Source organism: Melospiza georgiana, chromosome 3 (assembly GCF_028018845.1).
Source record: "Melospiza georgiana isolate bMelGeo1 chromosome 3, bMelGeo1.pri, whole genome shotgun sequence".
Lineage (NCBI taxonomy): Eukaryota > Metazoa > Chordata > Aves > Passeriformes > Passerellidae > Melospiza > Melospiza georgiana.
The window spans coordinates 107897149-107914719 of record NC_080432.1 but is presented as its reverse complement, the minus strand read 5'-3'; the positions used below and the strand labels follow the sequence as shown (position 1 = coordinate 107914719).

Here is a 17571-nt window from a genome sequence, read left to right as displayed (position 1 = left end):
GAGCTCACTGAAGATCCTGAAAATAAAAGAGGACAAGTCTCACTGGGTAGACATATGGCATCCACTCCCTGTAAAGCCATGTGGGGACACTGAAATAAATGAAGAGTCCATTGTCCTTCCTCTGGCAATGGGCTCCCAGATGGTGCTATGTTACCTGACAAAATTAAACTTCTGGCCACTCTCCTATGTGTATCACAGGATTTACCATAATCCTCTGATACACATGTCACAGACTGAGTGAGATCTCAGCCTGTGAGGGCAGCTTCCACTTGGGGCACTTTAAAAATATTTAGGAATAATAAACAACAAACTCTTGTTTGTTGAAGAGTAAGATCCTGCTGGCCTCACCTGCATGTGTGAAGTCCACTGAGCTCTCAGAGGAACTTCTTTCACTCCCCTGACTCTGTAAGAGACTTTGGGGCTCCTATGTGAGAAAGCCCAACAAGAGCAAGTGGATTTTTAACATAGAATTATAGAATATCCTGAATTGGCCCACAGGGATCATCAAAGTCCAGCTCTTGACCCTGCACAGCACCACCACCAAGAGTCACCCCCTGTGTCTGAGAGCATTGTCCAAACACTTCTTGGACAGGCTTGGGGCTGTGATCACTTCCCTGGGGACCCTGTTCCAGGGCCCAACCACCCTCTGGGAGAAGAATCTTTTCCTGATATCCAACCTAAACCTCCCCTGACACAGCTTCAGGCCATTCCCTTGGGTCCTGTCACTGTCACACAGAGCAGAGATCAGTGCCTGCCCTTTCTTGTCCCCTCCCAAGGAAGCTGTAACTGCAGTGAGGTCTCCCCTCAGTCTCCTCCAGGCTGAACAGACCCAGTGCCCCCAGCTGCTCCTCACACAGCTTCCCCTCAAGGCCCTTCCCCATCTTTGTTGCCCTCCTTGGACACTCTCTGATAGTTTAATGTCTTTCTTACATTGTGGTGCCCAGAGCTGCCCCCAGCACTGGAGGTGAGGCTGCCCCAGAGCAGAGCAGAGCAGGACAATCCCCTCCCTTGCCCAGCTGGTGATGCTGGGCCTGATGCCCCCAGGACAGGGTTGGCCCTCCTGGCTCCAGGGCACACTGCTAACTATAATGCCTAAACTTTATTCAGTTTAAAGTTGGGGGTGGAAACTCCTATGACAGAATTTTTTCACTTTAAATTTGAGCTTACTTCTAGTAATATTACATTTCTTCAGGGCAGCCACACTTCCTGGTGGTCCAGCCGAGTGAAAGATTTCATGTATTTCAGTTAGTCCATTAGCAGCCTCACCACAGCTGCTTCTATTTTACCTCTAGTCAAGCTACAGCATGATGGAAATGTCAAAAGTTCACAATTTGTTGAGGCTGCAGAATGAGCAAATTCCCAACAGGAAGCCTAAGTCCATTATCTGTAATCAGGCCCTTGAACTTCATGGCTGGCAAACCTTGTTTCAGAGCATTAAGTGATAGCAGTGACTGTTGCTTATTACTGGATCTATTTTTCATTAATTAGAGTGGTAATGAACCATCATGGGGCACTTTTGTCAAACCTTTATAAACAAATCCATATCTAGTGTGTTACAAAATCTTCTGGATATTTAATTTGAATTATTTCAATATATTTGTCTAATAACACATTATGTGTCTGTCACCTTGGTATTTAGACACATCATATAGTTTAAATACAGACAGATGGTAACTCTGCTGCTCATGATAAACAATATAAACAGCCCCTTTCCAGTGTAATTTGAACTCTAAATAACCCAGAGATTGTCTGTAATTAAGTAAATCTTGACCAAGAAGACATATCTCACATCACATCTCATTAGAAATCCCAGAAAAAAAGGTTACAGCAAATTTCATGTCTGGGGACCTTCTCCCAGCCAAACTTGAACTCAGACACACCCTGCCCACTCCACTCCAGAAAATACTCTGATAATAATAGCAGTAGTAGTAGTAGTAATAGTAGTAGTAGTATTTAGATTTCAAATCAAAATTTCCTCAGATAATTTCAGCAGCCATAATTCAGTGCTGAACAGAGATGAACTTTAGGCTACAATGGTCCCAAATTATGTAGGTTTTTAAAATTAATTTTTAGTGGCATATCTTCATGTTTGACAGTTCTAGCAATGCAGTTTTTAGAAACATGCAGAAAAAGTAATGTCTGTTTAATATCATCTATGGGCCTTATCCTTTCACACTGAATTTTGCTGACTACTACCCTCGCTGCTGAGTAAGGTAACATTTGCTGGGATTAAAGACATCAGGCTCTGATCTCCTCTTTCCAGAAGTTGTATGGTAGCTATTCAAAGGAAACCTAGTTTGGTGCAGTGCAGTTCACACTGAAGTTTCTTTCTGGTATGAGCTAGAGAATTCAGCAGCCTGGGTTTGTTCATGCTGTGGTTTTGTCATCTTACACTAGTGTCACTGTTGGGTTTGTGACATAGAGTAGATGAGCCCCTACCATGAACTGGGCAGCCTGGGACGAGAAGACTAAAGAGACAGGGTTGTGATAGAAAAGCTGTTAAAAGGCAAGGACTTTATTAAAAATCATTTATTTCTAATAATAAAAATCATTTATTTTTAATATTAAAAATAATTTCTTTTTAATAATAAAATTCCTGCATTAGGAGGCTATAAAAGATATTTTCTTAAGCATGATATCATTATCCATTTTGAACAAGATTAATATAACTCAGTACCTGCCCTGAAATGTTTAGAAATTGCTAATTCAGTTCCTTTTGTTAGGAAAGTGTCCTAAAGGGAAATACCACAGTCAAATTATTTAGAAATAATGAGACTCCTTCCCATACTCACCCAGATTGTGTATATGATTTAAGCAGTCTTTCAAATTATTATTTGTCTCTTATATTTGAATCTCACAAAATACATTGTAGTATAATCATAAGGATAATTATAAGGATAATGATAAGGACAAGGGTGATGATGAGGATAAGGATGATGATGATGGTAATAATATTATTATATTAAATGCTATCTATTATAAAATAATATGTAATATTGAAGTGTGTCATAGCAATTCTAGTGGTGTTTATGAGCTGTGACTTGGAAATTTATGATAAGGAGGGAAGCAACTGACAGACCAAGCAGCAATTAGCATTTTCTGGTTTAAGTCTTTGTATGTTCAGTTTTGCTCACATTTTTTAGGTATTGGCTTTGAACTTGTTGCTACTAGAGATACCCAGAATATGAAGTTGCTTAGACAAATACCTTTATGTTCATAATCTGCTTTTATTTGATTTGATGTTCATTTCCTGACTTACTGTGCTGAATTCCCATCATATCCATGGACAAGATAGTTTCTCAGATACCATAAGTATGTGTAAGTTTGCCATTTCAAAATTAAGTAGTTATGAGTATAAACACTGATGTGGAAGTTAGAGGTAGACAGGATTGTGCCAAATACACTTATCCACCTACTTGAGTGTATGGAGTCTCAAAAGTAGCAAAATGGTTTATTTTTAAAATTTTATCACTCTTAGCATCTAAAAAAATTACATTTTTAATGACATGAATAACATGTCAGAACATAACTGATATGCAATAAAATTCTCAGCTTTCTTGGCTTCTTTCCAGATGCTGTGCTGACGATCAGCTGCTCTGGTGTGCGCCATTCTTTGTAACTCCCATTTCAGATCATCATCAACTCTTGCCTGTTGCTTCTCTCTGAGAAGAACTGATTCTTTGTACAAGTTCGATCTTTGCAACAGTGAGTTATGCTTTCCAGGCAGAAATCTTAATTCTTGAGGAATATTTTTATATTGGTCCAAAACAATCCTATTAGACTAGGTGTTCACTATTTGTGCTTTTGCAGCTGCCCATTGCTTAAATTCATTACAGAATGCCCTTGGCACTCATGTAGCCTCTCACAGGACTGTGATACCTCTGACTTGCAGCACTGCTTTGCTTCAAAAGACACTTTCAGTGTGTCTCCTCTGTTACTAATATGCCCATAATTACTCAGGGGTGCTTTGTCAGCATGTTACCATAAATTTGAATGCTCATATTTTGGTGTGAGGTATTAGAAAACTGCCAATCTGACTGTCTGAGCCATGATTAACTCTCTCACAAGTGTTAGTCAATCAAATCCTGCTTTCTCTCATGGTGTCCCAGCCTCACCCCTGTCAGCCCAAATGAAAACAGTACAAGAGGTCTAAGTGGAGTAATTGCATTGGCATTTACTGCAGGAATCTTTCCAGAGTTATTTGAATGCAACTATGGGAAACATTGAGAAATTATAAAGAGAAAAGGAAAAGGAAAAGAAAATGAAAAGGAAAAGGAAAAAAGGAAAAGGAAAAGGAAAAGGAAAAGGAAAAGGAAAAGGAAAAGGAAAAGGAAAAGGAAAAGGAAAAGGAAAAGGAAAAGGAAAAGGAAAAGGAAAAGGAAAAGGAAAAGGAAAAGGAAAAGGAAAGAATATTTCATTTGGAAGAGAGCTACAGTGATCATCGAGTGCAATTATCTGACCATTGCAAGGCTGACCAAAAGTCTTAAGCATGTTATTAAGGACATTGTCCAAAAGCTTCTGAAATGATGACATTCAAGGGGCATTGACCACTTCTGACCTCTTGCCATGTTTGACAATCCACTCTGTAAATAAATAGCTCCTAATGTTCAGTCTCTAGTCACCTCTAGGTATTGTATTGTGGGAAACTACCTCATTCTTGAGTACCTGTATTAAGTCCAGTTTCACCAATACTTTTGCACAGATAACAGCTCTTTTTTCATTCACCCTGCAGCATATGAGCAGGCAACGTGCTGCTATTTCATATTTCCATTTCTTTTCTTCTTTTAGTTCACAATTATCTCTCTTATAGCTGCTGAATGTTATGATTTTATTGCTGTCTTTGCTGAAGACTAGTTTATTTTTCTTCAGGTCACCCCTGTGTGAGTGAGGTCTCCAGGAAAAGGATTGTTGGTGCAGTTGGCTACTAACAGTAGTTTCATTTTGCTTGACTGTATTGTTGTTTAGAAACACAGACTTTTCAGTTGCTTTAGAAGTTGTGTTTGTTTCTTCACATGCAGTCCCCTGGCATCTACTCAGCTTTAATTTGTTAACTGTCAATGCTGACAGTTTAAAGCATAAGCTTTGCCCACTGTTACACTCAATATAATCAAATTGATTGCCAGATGTCTTCATCCAGCCTTGCCACTGACTTATTAGAGATCACAAAGCTTGAAGAAATGCAGCTTCCGCAGATGTTTCCATTCTTTGACATCCCTTCAGGGAACTGAGTGTTGCCACCAGCACTGCTGGAATGACTGATGGGCACAGTAGTCCAGTGGGAGTTGCAGGAAATCTCTGGTTTTATGATCGTGCCTCAAATAGTTACATTCCAACTGCTACGTTAGGAAGAGACTTGTGTATAAGAGAGAAAATACAGATTTTGATTTCTCCTTTCCACACCTGCTACGGTAAATACAGCAGTTAGGAAGGATTTGACAATGTAGCAATATTGTTATGCTGTGTAACAGAGTTGCAGTATTTATATCTCAAGTTTAATAGGGCTGGGTAGAACTACTTGCACATTTCTAGATGGCAATTTGGGCATGTTCTGCACATTTTAATTTCCTCCCATCCCTAGCACTCAAGCACCAGGTGACCATAACCTGTTGTTTCTCATTAAAGAAAAATCACAATTTTTATCTTCAAGCCTGTGTTGATAGCTCTCAGTATTGAGCTCTGTCCTTTGGTGATATTTGATATTGCTGTCAATAACAGCTCCAAGGAAGGTGACCATCAGATGAGACCCAGATCAGCCCATGGAAGCTCCTAAATGGTGTAAAGGAAGCCACTCACTTTGGCCCTTGTGTTGTGCAGTGCTGGTGCCCCCGTGCACGTATGTGACCCCCTGGGCAAAGGCAGAGTTCCTTCACTGCTAGGGCTCCCCTTTGCCAGCCCACTCTAGTCGTGGCACCTTCACAGTGGGAAGTGTTTCATTTCAGATGAAAATGTCACAAGGCAGAGTGGAGAGGTTGTCACACAGTATTACATAATCTATGTATTCAAGATCTCATTTTGTGATTGTCCCTGTCGGGTTTGGGAGAGTGATACCGGATTATGGGGATTTCCTTTCTGACAACCACTGAACAGAGCCTCTATTTCTTTCTTCATATCCCCTGCACCAGGAAATCTCAAGTGTGGCTGTGTAAGATGCCCCACACTAGTGTTCTCCAAATTACATAAACCTTCTTGCTGGCACAGTACTCCCTCTCAGGCTGCCCACACACAAAGTGCAGGTGGGGGGAAAGAGTGGCTGGAGATGTCTGGCTCTGTATGTAAACCGAATAAACTCTATTTACAGAAACAAAGGAGTCCCAAGAGGCAGTGTCCAATTGTGCAGACATCCAAAATAGCTGTATAGGTTAGAAATGCAAGTTCTGCTTTTAGGCAGCAGGGAGAGGTGTTTGCCTCTGAAGGGAGGCTCAGAAAATTGAGTGTAGGAATTCTTTCAGCCAACACTGAGGGACCATGTTGCTGCCTTCAACGTCTGTGTTAGATAAGTCAGCTGGAGACTGGATACCTTCTCTTTCCCCGCCACCCTGTGAATCTGAGAGCAGATTTTCAATATTCCCTTCCCTCTCCACCAACAAACAGGCTTTTCCTCTCAACAGACATGTTTTTCTCTCCCTGCTCATTTCAGCATCTTCACTTGTCAGTTTCCACCCATCCACTTTGACCTACACACCACGGATTTTTCTGTTCCCACCTTCTTTTGGCCTTTCCACTCCCATGCCACTGTATCACCTTCACTTTATCCGCAATCTGGGAATGTGTTAGATGAACATTTCCAGACCCTCTGCCTAGCTGCCCCTGCCTAAGGTTTTACAGTAAGAAGAAGAGGCCATGGAAGTGCACGTTCCTGTCTGTACATTCCTCCCCTTGTGGCTGCAAGGATCCAGCACGGACACAGCAGCGCTTCCCTGCAGGCACTCACGAGTCCTGGCTGGTGTCTTTCCACTTGCTGACCAGTGCCAGAGACCCCTAGGGATGGTGTTAATGCCTATAGCCCAAAATAGCCAATCACACATGGAGTAATCAGTGCCTGAGTCACACAAGAATTTGGATCCCCTGAAAATTCCAGCAATTCAGGGGAAAACATCCAAACTTTTTTCAATTTTCCCTGGTTATTCCTTTTTACCTCATAGCAATGAACTTTACAAGTCAATTACAATTCAATCTTGTAATTTTTTTTAATCAAATTTAAATTGTCTTTTGATCTCACTTTTATAAGAAAGAGTAAATAGGAGGCATCCAATAGACCTTCTTATCTTCCACTAGTTTGCATGCCTCTATCTCATATTTGCCTTCTGACTAACCACTCCTAAATTATTCAGCCCTTTCTCCATGCACAAGTCTTGCCATGCTGTAGCTACTTTGTTTTTTTTTTTCTTGACGATTACTTTGTGGTTTGCTTACAGCCTGATGTAATGAGCATCTTTACTCCCCAGGGGCATGTGTCTGGCATCCTGTTGCCTTTCCCTCCTGAGACCTTCAGATGTTTTTATCTCCACTGCAATAGCCTTTTTCACTAAGGTCTACTGTCATCCAGCAACATACAGACACAGTAAGGTGGCTAACAAACCTTGTTTTTCAGTGCTTTCAAGGCACAAACCTGTTTCTGCACAGAATAAGTGAAGATTTATGGGAAGAATCTGCACGTGTTACTTGCAGTTTGTTTCTTTAGCTGAACAAAAACCAGGTTGGCGAACACTAGGTCAAAGACACAGCTTTAAATGTTTCTGTCAGCCTGTCTTAAAGCCAAATAAAACTTGCATTTAGTAAATGCTACTGTATTCCTTCTGGCAGGTACATATTAATTATGTTAAAGATCAATTATTGGAAAAGGTTAATTACGTATAAATCCATGAAAGGCTTGCAATTGAACTTAATCTTAGCTTGCAGGAGGCCCTTACATTTTTAAGATTTATTGAGCCAGCTGTTAATAGCATGAAAATGTCTGCTGAGGACTTATTCAGTCCATAGAAAGATTGTGTACTCAACAGGGCCATGAACAATAATTGCAGGCAGTACAAAGGCCGGTGAAATGTTCCCATGAATGTTGTTATTCTTATCCTGACTAAATAAAATATGGCACCCACAGCTACAATTTAAAATTCAGTACTTGCTGAGCTACTGTGGTTCTCAGGCCATAGAGAAGTATTTTGGCTGTCCACAGCAGAAGGTAAAATGACATTATTTGGATGTATTTGCCATCATGGTCTAACAATATGCTACTTTTACAAAGGAACAGGGTACATATACTTCTAATACACTGACACAGTAGTGAGCAGCACTGGTTGATCCATTATTGGGCATTGAATCAGGATTTCATTATAAAGTTTTTTTAAATGACAAAAAAAAAATCTTACTTATCTTCATTAGTCCACAATTTAAAAAGGTAATATTTAGTTTTCACATCTAAAAAATATCCAGTATTGCCTTATTAAAAATATTCCTTTTCTTTCTGGTTCAGAAATTATTTGGAGTACCAAGTTAACTTTTGTTGTATTTGATTAGCTTTCCTAAGAATTGTCTTTGACTTGTTTCCTGTTCTCTCTTTGCCAGAAAAGATGTTTTTACATATTGATGAGCTGTTTTTCTAAGTAGACCCACTTCAGTTATATAAAAATATCATTTATTATTCCAGAAAGAGGTTGTCTGTACTTCCAGGAGGTTACTTTCATTTCACATTAAAATAGTTTGCTTGCTCAGATTATTCCAATATATTGCAAATAAAAGCAATAAAGGCAAAGAAGGGTCCAAGGTGATTCATCTATTCGATTTCTTCACTGGGGTATTGCTTGGCTGATGATAAGAAAAATCCAAGTTTCTATTCACAGATCAGTTTTAGTGGACTCCTTAAAATGAAAGGCAGTGACGAATGTAGCCATTTTCCACTGTTAGAAAAAAGTCAGTAGGGGAGAAGTATTAACCTCCGGATTTTTTTTAATTCCACTTCAGTGCGTAGGCAGTATTACATATTTTTGAAAAACTTCTTTCTCTTGTATGTGCCACTACAGTACATTGCTATCTTCCTGTTTTTCAACAGCAATAAAAGTCAATTTTCACACTCATCTGTGTTTATCTCTGAATTATCTTGATATGCAATACCAGCTCACTTTCCTACTTCTAAAAATACCGTGTTGTTTTGCATCTTGCAAAAAGATTAAAGAAGGAAGCAAAATCACCAACTTGTTTTGCCTGCAATGACAATTAAGATGATTTCCATCCAGATGGTGTTACGTATTTGAAAACACAAAGACCTTTTGGCTGGAGTGACAACAACATCTGCAAAAATCAAACAGCATCATCCATCCCAAGAATTTCCTGAAGATATCCTGCCAATTACTTTTACTAGTAGGTGACGATTAATCGTAACCTGTCTGGCATCTGAGCAGAGATCTGATCCCTGACCAGAAAGAAAAGCTATATTCAGACAGAGCTGAAAGCAAACTTTGCCAGGACCCAAGATCCTGAGCATCATTATTTTTAGAATATGCACAACTCAGATAATCTCATATTGCTTTGGAGGGGGTTTGTTGTTGCTGGTGGTGTTCAGGCTTTTTTTCTCTGTAAAACTGAGGCCTTGTAGGTGTAAGTCAGCTCAGCTTCTTGTGGGAGGTACAGAACTCAACTTCCTGCCTCTCCCAAATTACGTTAGAGATCTTCAGGTGATGTAATTCACTGAGTGCTATTAAATTTCTTTTTGGAGGGGGAGCTATAGGCAGAAAATAATTCTTGAGAATATCATTTGAGGGTGAATTCAGGTGATCTCAAAAGTCTGCATGTCTCCAGAATAGTCTCTAAAAAGCCAGTTTTCATATTCTGGCAATCATGCAAATACTGACTTTTACTTTGCTGACAAATAGTTCTGCTTCTTCCTATGAGATAATTTGCTAAACATGATAACACACATCATCTTTCTAAATATCGTTCATCTCTCTGTTCAGAGATATAATTACAGGTAAAGATATTGAAAATTCTTGGTTTCTGGGATAAATACTTATGCAAGGTCACTGTAAGTTCAGCCCATATCTGACCAAATTTTTCTGTCACAATTATGTGAAATATCCCACTGATTTTATAGTAAGGGGACGTTTACAGAGCAAAGGAACTACCACCTGGCAAAAACAATACATTTGCCTCTTTTCAATATAACTGTTGCAGCATATTCTATTCATGTTTTGTATTCCTTGCCCTCCTGAACTGGTAGAGGGAAGTAGTTAATCCCTTTTTTTCAAGATAACAGCAGTTTTCCAGCCAGTTTCTGGCTCTTTGACCTTTTCTGCCCTCTGACCATTCTGAGCAAGTGCTCAAGAAATAGTGATCCAATTCTGTCCCTCACTGCATTCTGCTCTATTAGGGTATTCAGATCCTTAAACTCTATGAATGTGTTTTTCTTTTCTTCTTCTTGTTTTTGGTTTTTGTTTTGCTAGCCCATAGAATCATGAAGTACAGCCATGCCCAATATGTTACTAAAAGGCTGCTGCTCCAATAGTCAAGTTTGTGCAAACAGACCTGTTCTTTTAGGAATCTGCAAGTTATTTTCAGGTGCTGATATGTGGCCAAAGTCCACTGTCAGTCATCAGGCTTTACATTAAACTGCTTTAAATTGCCAAGTTTTATCAGTTTAGGATAAACCCCATTGATTATATATTTTTATCATATTTCTATAGTGTGATGTGCTCAAATACAGTCATCTGGAATATGTGTTTTGTTAGCTTTGTGCTGTAGTGTCTGGTTAAGCTTCAAAGTACTTTTCCACATTGATTAGATGATACCCCTGGGTTGTGGCCATCCAGCTCCAGGGATTATTGAAGGCAAATTGAAGATAGTTCTGAGAATAGCAATAAGGACTAGAAGAACTGATATCCAAAGAGATATTAGAAAAACCAAAATGCTGGTCATTCCTCCTTACCATCACTGCCACCTCTTAGTGACTCAGAATACAAAGCTGTTAAGTGTTACTATGTATTGATTGCTGCAAATCTCAATTAAATCCTATTTAAACTCCTCAGCAAGTGAGAATAATTTCTCACTGTGCTGCCATAGGCGTGCATGACCTGTGCCATGGCAAGCAGAGGGAGCTGATGTCAAAGCTGTCTCGTGCCCTTAGTGGAGCCCAGTGTCTCTGTAGCACCACAGAATCATAGGGCTGGGGTTTTTTCAAAAGTGACTTTGAAGATGAGGATAATGAACTGTCCTGAGAACTATTCAGAAATGACCACTACAAGCTGTGCCTTTTCTCTGGGTCGTGGATAATAACTCTAGCTCAAAATTAGACCTTAGAAGGACAGCCTAAGGGTAGCTTAGAGTTGGTGATACAATTGCCCAGTTAATTTCCTTTGTGAGTTAATATAGCTGCAGGCTAGATAAAACAAACCCTGGAGATTTTCAGCTTAATTCTGCAGTTTTGGGGGCAGATATGCCCTACTCCTGTCCTAGTTTGTTGCCTCTCTACTGATCTGTAGCTGGTGCAGACACAGTAATTGACAGCCATTGATGTTTCCTGCCTATTCTTAATAAGAATGTGTGAACTCTCAGCATTTTCTGTGAATTTATAGCAAATACTATTTTGATGACCTAGTAATGATCCAAAAATTATTAATATTTTTCATTTTTCTATTCAGATAATATAAAAGACAAAAAATTCACAAGATTAATTTAACCTGTACTGGCTCAAACTATCATTTCTATTTAGAGGAAAGGATGTTTCACCATGTTAGCATTAAATGCAGGCAGCAGGCAAAGCTCCTCTAAACTTATTCTTTCTTTGAAGAATATGAAAAAGAGAAAGATGATGCAGGTTTGTGTGTTAGTATGAGCATGTGCTTTCAGCAGATGAGAGATTGTCATTGATTATTTTTCCCAATAATCATAGACTCACAGAATAGTTTGGGTTGAGAGAAGCAAAACCTAGTTCCAGCCCCCAGTCATGGGCAGGGACACTTTTCACTGCACCAGGCTGCTCAAAGCTCCATCCAGCCTGGCCTTGAACACATCTGGGAAAGGACTCATTCCCAACCCTCTCTCAGTAAGGCCATTCCCCCTTGTTCCATCATTACATGCCCTTGTAAAACCCATCCTGACATTCTTTCTGTGACTTTAGAGATTGTCCTGATGGTACATCAAGGTGTTGGGACATGGCACAACATCCAAGTATAGCTTTTGTGTTTCCCCCTTTAGCTGGGTTCATTGCCATGATACCTATGGATGCTGTAAAATCTCACAACATCCAAGAAGCTCATGCTAGGAAAGTTGCATTGGAGAAGTCATTAAAAGTAAAACAATCCCTTGTGATGATTTATGATGCCTCCTTTTCTACCATTATTATTCTAGCAGTCACATTATTAATCTCCCAGCTGGCATTAGAAATGCTGATAGTTTAGGAATGCCAGCCACAGCTCCATCAGCAAGACAAGCAATCCAGAGTTTCTGACCAAACTTGAGCAGCCTAAGGCAGCCCAACACCGACCTTCCTCCGTGAGGTGGGGAACTTGGACTGGCAGGTCTTGCATGAGTTATGTAAGTTTGGGGTAGTCACATTACTGGACTTCAGTTACTTGTGTTCTTTGTTACTGTTTTAGTGACACTGGACAATACATAAGTGTCATCTGTTACACTCATGAGTTTTCATCAGTTCATTTGCACAAAATTTTGTTTTATCTCAGGCGTTTAGTGAGTGGTACTAGGTGAAATGTCTGAAGTGAAAGAACTAGTTGTTTGAAATTTCATTTGAAATTAAGTGTTCAAAACGACCAATGCAAAAGCTGCTGAGATGATTTGAAATCTCAGATTAGAGTTAATGAGGGAGATTGTTATCTGCAAGGATAAAAATCTGAGACATATTTCTAAAGGGTGAATAAAATCGTCATCATGGCTGAAGAGAGGCTTAACATTTTGGGAGATCATACATAAGATATTAAGTTAGGGAAAAAATAAACAAAGGGGTAAATGTACATTAGAAACCTCTGTCTTTTAGTAAGTCATTATAGAAAAGTTGGAATTATACTGCCCATTACTCAGTCTCACATCTGAATCTTTTCTGGTGCTTTACAGAAAGATTCAGAGTGAAAACTGAGAGCCCATTAAATTAAATGAAATATCTCTAGTTCTACCTGTTTTCCTATTTTTGCCTCTAAAAGATAAAGAGGAAAATAGTAATAGAAATCTAGGAAAGCCTTGTACAGAAATACAGAAATATCACAGAGACTTTAGCTACATTCAATTCCAATATAAAAGGAAGTTCAGAATAATATTTTTCTCTCTTGGTTTAAAAAGGGCAAATGCCATCTGAAGCATATTGTATAAAATTATGGCACAGAGAAAAATCATAATATATTTAACTTTTCCTTTTTTCCAGGGTATGTTTAGGTAAGAAAATCAAGCAGTTTTAACATACTCAAAAGTGACTTTCAACAATTGCAAACTTTTCTTAGGACTCTGATTTCATTCCAAGAAAGGTTTATTTTGATTTATCTTACACATGTTCCTAACAAGTTAAACTACACTGAAATAATGTGCCTGCCTGCCTTGCCTACCTCCTAGGGAAACACAGCCAGGAAGGGCAATGGACACATTCTTACCTTCCCTATTTCCAGCTGAGAACTTAGGGATAGAGTCTTGATGGGAGTTGAGGATGTGAAGAGTGAAGAAGATGAGAGAGCAAAGTGTGAAATAAAACCACCACCGGCCTGGGAGGATTCTCTTCCCTTCAGCTGTTTTTCAAACAGGTTCCAGTGCATTTCCTGCTCCTCTTTTTCCTCCACCTTTCTTTCCTTTAGGGAGAACCTCATCCTTGCCCTCCAGATAGAGGAGCATACTCAAGTAGATAACTCCTTTGGATGAATGCTTTTAAAAAAGGATAAGACAACTATGTTACTGTTGTCTTCTTCGTCTCTCATGTTCAGAGGGGACCAGAGACCCTCACTGGGGCAGAGAGCTCCCAGCAGGGCAGGGCAGAGGCTGTGCTCTGCTGGCAAGACTGAATTAATTTGAATCTTTTGCAGTGGGAGGCCTTCACAAAACTCTGTGTTATAAAAAAAACCTGTCACAGCTCTGGAATAAGTAAGAATAAGGGCAGGAGCAAGTCACTGAATTTTTTAAAACATTGTCCAATTAGAAGTGGTGGAGGGTGACCAAAACCCCCAGTAAGCATTTTAATAATTTCTGGACCAAATGTATAATTCCCAATATTTTGGGTGACCTTATTCTTTTTAAAGTTCTAATAATGATTTTTAGGGGCATACACTGCTCTTCTAATGATCTCTAACTTGCTGCTAGCCACTCACCGCTAAATAAAAATGGCTGTTCCGTTGCTGCTCCTCTCAGAGTCACTGGGACAAGCCAAGATCACCCTGCCACCGTGTCAGTCACCAGGGACACTGTTTTTTCAGCACTGTCCATATTGCTCAAGACATTCCAGCACCTTCTATGTTAGTCTTGGATCCCAATAAACACAACTAAATATAGAAAGAAGTTTGCTTTAGGTGGGTACATGTGTGCTACGTGTCTGTGCTGGCAGTATAGTCAATCAGGATCTAGGGTTCAGTTCAGGAGGGTACACAGTGGTGCCTGTCCCCTGTTACATGATATTCCCTGCTCCCCAGGCACTTCTCCTGAAGAGTATAGCTTTTCCAGGTCCAAGAACATAGCTGCCAGATCTAGGGGCTATCTCAGATACCTTAAGGCATCTCAAATGGCACTGGACAAATAAATTTGGGCAGCTGAATTAAGCCTTCCTTGTGCCAAGCCTGAAGTGTGAGGCAGCTGAGCAGCCAGCAGAAGCCTTCCTGAGGATTAGCTGCACCTCTCTCAGCTGACGTGGTTACCTTGTGCTGCCTGGGCAGTTTAGACACCTGCTTCACATGTGGACACCTAAATTTAAATATCTTCATGTGGAGCTCAAGTCCAAGTCAATCCAAGTCCATCTATTTTTCTGATCACCGTTAGAATTTGTGATGTCCTTAACCTTTCCTAGTCAGTTTTCCTATTTCTCAATTCTCACCCAGACCTCCTGCATCTAGTTGTTTTGAGCTTGAGATTTGTACTGTGCAAAGATGCCATGTCCACTTTTGACTCTTCTTCAACTCTGAACTTGCTGGATTCAGAATCAAAACCAGCATTTTTGGTACCCAATTATGTAGTAGCCACCTACAATCCACCGATGTAGTAGCCAAAGACATTTTAAAATGTCAGAGCATAAAACAGGCAGAAGGTCAGCCTAGGCCAACATGAGACATCAGTGACACCAGCCAACAGTGAACAGCCAGGGAGGATTGCACAAGCAGGCCAAACACTCAGTGATATTTCTCTACAAGAGTTTCTCAGCCCCCAACATCTGCTACTTGAAGACATCCTGAGCCAGAAGTGGGCTTTTGGTATTAATTAGCCCGGGATTAAATCTTCTCCCCTAAGACCATCCAGCTGGTTTTAAACCTTCTATCCCCTTGTGTCAAAAGTTCCACAATTTATCAGGACAATCCACAGAAACAGATTATCTGTACCCTTGGCTTTGTATTTAATCACTTTCTGGATCATTCTTGTAGGAGCTATGCTGGGGACAAGATGTGTGTTTCTACCCAACACAAAAGAAGTAAAACTTGTATCAACAAGAACCTGCTTTCAATTATTCACCAACAAACACGGATTTAGATTATCCTTGCATAGAAACATACAAACACCACAAAACCCTAAGATTAAAATCAGGTATTTCTTAGAAGGGCTCTTTAGGCTTTTAAAGTTTGCCAGGGAATTAATCATGAGGTGAGGAAGAACAGAGCTTGTTCTGTGCTTTTCTAATCCATGCATGGCAGCATGTCTACCCCAATCCTTGTAAAAGGACATTATGCCTTCTCACAGCATCTGTGTGCCATCACTCTGCTGCTTCTCCTCCTCTCCCCTTAAATGCTGTTCTGGCTCTAAGGACAGCTGGCTGATTAGTTCGTGCACACCAAAGTCACTCTCACTGTTTGAATCTGTGACCTGAAGAAATAAATCCTAACACTTGCTGAGCTTCAACTAACTTTCCAGGCTTCCAGCTAAAGGAATGCTTCTGAATACCCAGTGCTGTATTTCCTCCCTTCCAGGAAATGGTGCATCAGGGCAGTTGTGTCCAAAAACTACATTCTCAAACACACAGTGTCTGTTTTCATAGGAAATTAGTACTGTGCTCATAAGCCCAATTCTACCAGACTCTCACCTCTGGGCCTGCCCTAGTTTTTTCTTATCTTAGTTTTCTTTTTTTCTTTGGACAGAGAAGTTGTTATGGAAAGATAGATAAAGGAGGAAAGTTCTAATCCATCTACTGATTTGTACAGTTTGCTACATCAGGTTTCAAAGCTCCTACATGAGGTTTCTTCAAGACTGCTCCTTTTGTCTGTATGCTTTGGAAATTGTAACCCTCACTTTTCACCCTGGAGACTCCTGAGGTAGCTTTTGACACCAGCTCTGATCTCACATCACTGTCTCAAACAGGAATCCCTGTGTTTTGGATTCCCGCCCACTATAGGAGTGGGAATCTCTTTTGTCCTTCTTATTCAGCTCATGTATGTAGATGTGTGTACTTTTTACTGACACTTGGACATTAATGCTTTCTGTAATGTATTTCTTTCAGACATCATTGTTCTCATCGCTTCAATAGCAGTTGTTTCTGCAAAAACTCAAGGTAACATTTTTGCAACATCAGCACTGAGAAGTCTTCGTTTCCTACAGATCCTTCGTATGGTGCGCATGGACCGAAGAGGAGGCACTTGGAAATTGTTAGGTTCTGTAGTTTATGCACATAGCAAGGTATGTAATCCTAGATACTAATTGTGTCTGGTTGATAGCTTCACTTGATGTGATTCAACAAGAGACCAAGGAAATAAGCACTCATCAGTTTTGAGCAGAATATCCCAAATTTTCTGAAGTAACATCAATTGTAATATGAACTAACACCAATACACCAGGCCATGTTTAATGCCAACAGTTTTTAGAGATCTTGAAAATGCTTTTCCTTGATGGGCAGCTGTAATTTGTTATATGCTGGGGATGTTGCTGGAGCAAACCATTAGAGTAGATCTTGTCCACTTTCAGAGAAAATTTGTATCCAAGGGAAGCACTTGACTCATAACTGCACAGATGCCAAAAAAAGCCTTTACATAGATATTTTCATGATGTCTTCTTGAAATGTCAATCCATAAAAGGGGAATTGATCTCTGTTCTTTTTTATCTAGGAATTAATCACAGCCTGGTACATAGGATTTTTAGTACTCATCTTTTCGTCTTTCCTGGTTTATTTGGTGGAAAAAGATGCAAATACCGAATTCTCCACATATGCAGATGCTCTCTGGTGGGGCACGGTAAGTACAGAAAAATAACATGGACTCTCTAACCACTATGCTAAAGTGCTTTGAATTTCACCTACTGAGGATTTTAACTTAGTGTGCTGTTCAGTGAATTGTTTTCACTGACAAAAAATGGTCTGAGAAGCTTCCTCCTTCAGCTATTCATTTGCACATTGACAGATTATTTCAGTCCATCCAGCAGAACAGCTGTTTATGTGTTTCTGCTGCAAACCAGACCACTAAACCT

At 39.9% G+C, this 17571-nt stretch overlaps 1 protein-coding gene across 1 annotated transcript in view; it reads left to right on the top strand.

Moving 5' to 3' along the window:
- Nucleotides 1-17571, top strand: part of KCNQ5 (potassium voltage-gated channel subfamily Q member 5) — a 280972-nt gene that overhangs the window by 214109 nt on the left and 49292 nt on the right. Inside the window, exons 4-5 of the mRNA XM_058021007.1 lie at nucleotides 16613-16788; nucleotides 17214-17339. Of these exons, the coding sequence (XP_057876990.1) occupies nucleotides 16613-16788; nucleotides 17214-17339 (302 nt within the window). The remainder of the gene's footprint in view (nucleotides 1-16612; nucleotides 16789-17213; nucleotides 17340-17571) is intronic.